General features: G+C 34.2%; 1 protein-coding gene across 1 annotated transcript; it reads right to left on the bottom strand.

The window, feature by feature from the left end:
• Positions 1 to 6: 6 nt before the first annotated feature.
• On the bottom strand, positions 7 to 1,235 carry LOC100641277 (adrenodoxin-like protein, mitochondrial). The gene is made up of 4 exons (XM_003391460.3): positions 990 to 1,235; positions 724 to 830; positions 587 to 674; positions 7 to 328 (listed from the first exon to the last, which is right to left on the bottom strand). Exons 1-4 carry the CDS (start codon positions 1,217 to 1,219, stop codon positions 172 to 174), a joined length of 582 nt encoding a protein of 193 aa, XP_003391508.1. The 5' UTR covers positions 1,220 to 1,235; the 3' UTR covers positions 7 to 171.
• Between the last annotated feature and the right edge of the window lie 1,750 nt (positions 1,236 to 2,985).

Genomic DNA, 2,985 nt, shown 5'->3' with positions numbered 1-2,985 from the left:
GTATTAAAAAATAGAGAGCTACATGTATACATGTACATAAAGCAATGCTGTAACTTGTTTCTTTTATTTTNTATTGTCTAGCTATCATTAATTNTGCTACATGATCACAAAAAATTATAATACATCGCAATTATAACTGTATTTGTATTAATATGCATGCATCAACACTCTTCAGTGTGGTTGAGGAGTGTGGCCATCAACATAAAAGTTTCTTGTCACTTTTGGAAGTGTTACGGTCATGCCATCGAGTTCTTTAGTTAGGATGACTTGGCAGCCTAGTCGGGAGTTCTCTTGTAAAAATGGAGCAAGATCGAGCAAATCTTCTTCTCTGAGAAAGAAAGTGGATACCGACTATCTGGAAATTTTTACTGTGATTTAAATTTTACTGGATTAGAATTTCGCAAAAATTAGATTACCCATATAATTACATGCCACATTCAATAATACATGACATGGTCTTATTTAGTAAAAATTAAGTCACAGCACAATTTTAAACCACAAAAATTTCCTACCACACTAATTTCCTGATCTACAGTATATTCAAATTATGTACACATAAAATCAACTAATTAAAATGAAAACTTACTCTTCGTGTGCCTCAGGTAATAAATCAAAATATTCATTTTCAACATATACGTGACATGTAGTACATGCCAACGAAGCTTCACAAGCACCTGGATAATATTATTCCAATTAATGCACATTTTACACTCTATCCCTCACCCTCCATGTCTATGCCGTGTCTGTGAGCAAGATGGAGTAGGTTGTCTCCGACTTTTCCTTTTACTTCACGTCTCTCTCCATCTTTGCCGATGTACGTAACACTAATACTAAAAGAAAAGGTAATGATTTAATGTGTATAATTATTATTATCGTAACAGGGTGGAGTTTATTATAGGGCGGAGCTCAAGGTGAAAATAAGTGTTAAAATAATTACGTGAGCTTCACTAAATTATTTCAAATTTGTACATTATTTAATAATTTTTTACTTTTCGTTTTCTGTTTCATTTTCTGATGGTGAGGTGCAGTAGTGACGTTTTTGATTAGGCCACACCCACACAGTACCATTCCTTGAGTTATAAAGGCCATCTTTTGCTTTCTTTCTTCTTCTCTCCAGGATACTAGCAGAGTAACATTGTCTGGGGATACTTCTAGAGTGTAATAGAGCCGCCCTAAGTCCTGAAACAGCAGCAATAGAGAGTAAAGGTCTGGTAGCCATTTTATTAAAATTATTTGACTATAAATTTAAAACCTATTAAACATTGATATTTATTAATTAGCCTATTTTTATTAATTATTACTATTAATTATTGTGGTGACAGTAATCGATATTATTTCCTTTCTTTCTCGCTTTCTCTTTGCTGTAAAATACACACAGCCAAAAAAAAGAGAGAGGCAAGTCATGGCTAGCACTTTCCTCTACCTTCTCTTGCTCCTTCTCCTCTCTCCCTCTCTCTCAATTGCGGCCTTACCTAATGAGGCTCAAATGACAGAGGCAGGAAACCGTCTCTCTGAAAGATTCAGAGAACTGAGAACAAATGGACTGGGAGTAGAATACATGAAAGTAAGCTTTAAACACTCCTTTGGAGTCTGAACCCTTTTAATTTAAGTAAAAGCATGTAGACTGTATACATGTACATGTTTTTGTCACTATAGAATACATCTACATGCATGTGATACTACATTAATGTTCGTTTTGTAAATACCCTTGTCTCTAACTGTTATTATTAAGCTATTTTTGATAAATTGATGGACAGTAAGTAATGTACGAACACTATCTTTGTCCATTTTTTTTATTTTTGCTGACGTGTTTGACACTAACACTTGAAAAGAGCAGGCACATGCACATTCACATGTAATTTTTCGCTGTACTGTCACCAAGATCTACTCTTACTGCCACCCTACTAATTTATACTGTCTTTTATACTTGTCATAACTGTTTCTCTCTCTCTCTTTCTCTCAGTCTCAATACAGTTCAGTTCCGGTTAATTACTCTACCATTGAAGTTGATGACCTGTCGGCCATTCAGAGCCTAGTAAGAGCTTGTATAGATACACACATATTAAAATAATAGAGATTAAATAAGCTATTGCTCAATAAGGGGGGCATTCCCTTTTATAATGAGGGACATTTTGTAATGTCCCAATTGGTACTACAAGCCTATAAAAAAGTACCTCTGAAATGAGGACACCTCTGTATTAAGGACAGCTAGTGTGGGCATAATGGTGTCCTTAATAAAGAGGCTACACTGTACATGTATTAAGGACAGGTAGTGTGGGCCCAATGGTGTCCTTAATAAAGAGGCTACACTATACATGTAGCTTGGGGCCCAATGGTGTCTGGAATAAAGAGCTTTAATTTGCTAGGGATTTGTATATACATTGTGATTTGTCATGCCCAGTCAATTGCTAAGTTAATTTATAATGTTATTCCCATGCGTGGGTTGTTTAATTGTGGCAACTGTATGAGCTTTTCTCGCTTCACAGCAGCTGGTTGGTCAGTGTTGTCACAGTGTTGATGTTGTCGTCATGTTTGTGACTATTATTAACATGGCGGTCTTTATAAGGCAATAAAAACAAGGAGATATCTGCAGTACATATAATAATTATTTCTTTCATTCTTAATTTAGTTAAATGTATGTAAGTATGTGTATATACAATGTACATGTATGTAACTACGTAGGTATCCACATAATTTAGTTATTACTATTGAGGAATGTAAGTGTAATTTGATATTAGTCTATCTGTATCCCATTGATAGTTGGTATAGTACTGCTGATACTATCTCTTATATAATAATGATGATGATGATAATGAAAGCTTATATATATATATATATATATATATATATATATATATATATATATATGTGGGATTTTGAGAATTGTGTGGTCCAGTAAAAGATGTGGTGGAGTAAATTGAGTTAATGGAGTAGTTGTATGAAGCCTGTGTCTTTCTATAGATTTTTTCAGGGGCTGTGTTGTTA

Source organism: Amphimedon queenslandica, unplaced genomic scaffold, assembly GCF_000090795.2.
Source record: "Amphimedon queenslandica unplaced genomic scaffold, v1.1 AMPQUscaffold_8957_Cont19103, whole genome shotgun sequence".
In the NCBI taxonomy this organism is placed as follows: Eukaryota; Metazoa; Porifera; class Demospongiae; order Haplosclerida; family Niphatidae; genus Amphimedon; species Amphimedon queenslandica.
Note: the sequence above shows the minus strand (reverse complement) of the source record. Positions and strands in the feature narration are given on the sequence as shown.

Coding starts and splice junctions, on each gene's coding strand:
- LOC100641277 (XM_003391460.3), bottom strand. CDS start 1,219: ATGGCTACCAGACCTTTACTCTCTATTGCTGCTGTTTCAGGACTTAGG. Junction 831..989: donor AATGAAACAGAAAACGAAAA/GTAAAAAATTAT, acceptor CTTTTCTTTTAG/TATTAGTGTTACGTACATCG. Junction 329..586: donor TTACCTGAGGCACACGAAGA/GTAAGTTTTCAT, acceptor TTTCTTTCTCAG/AGAAGAAGATTTGCTCGATC.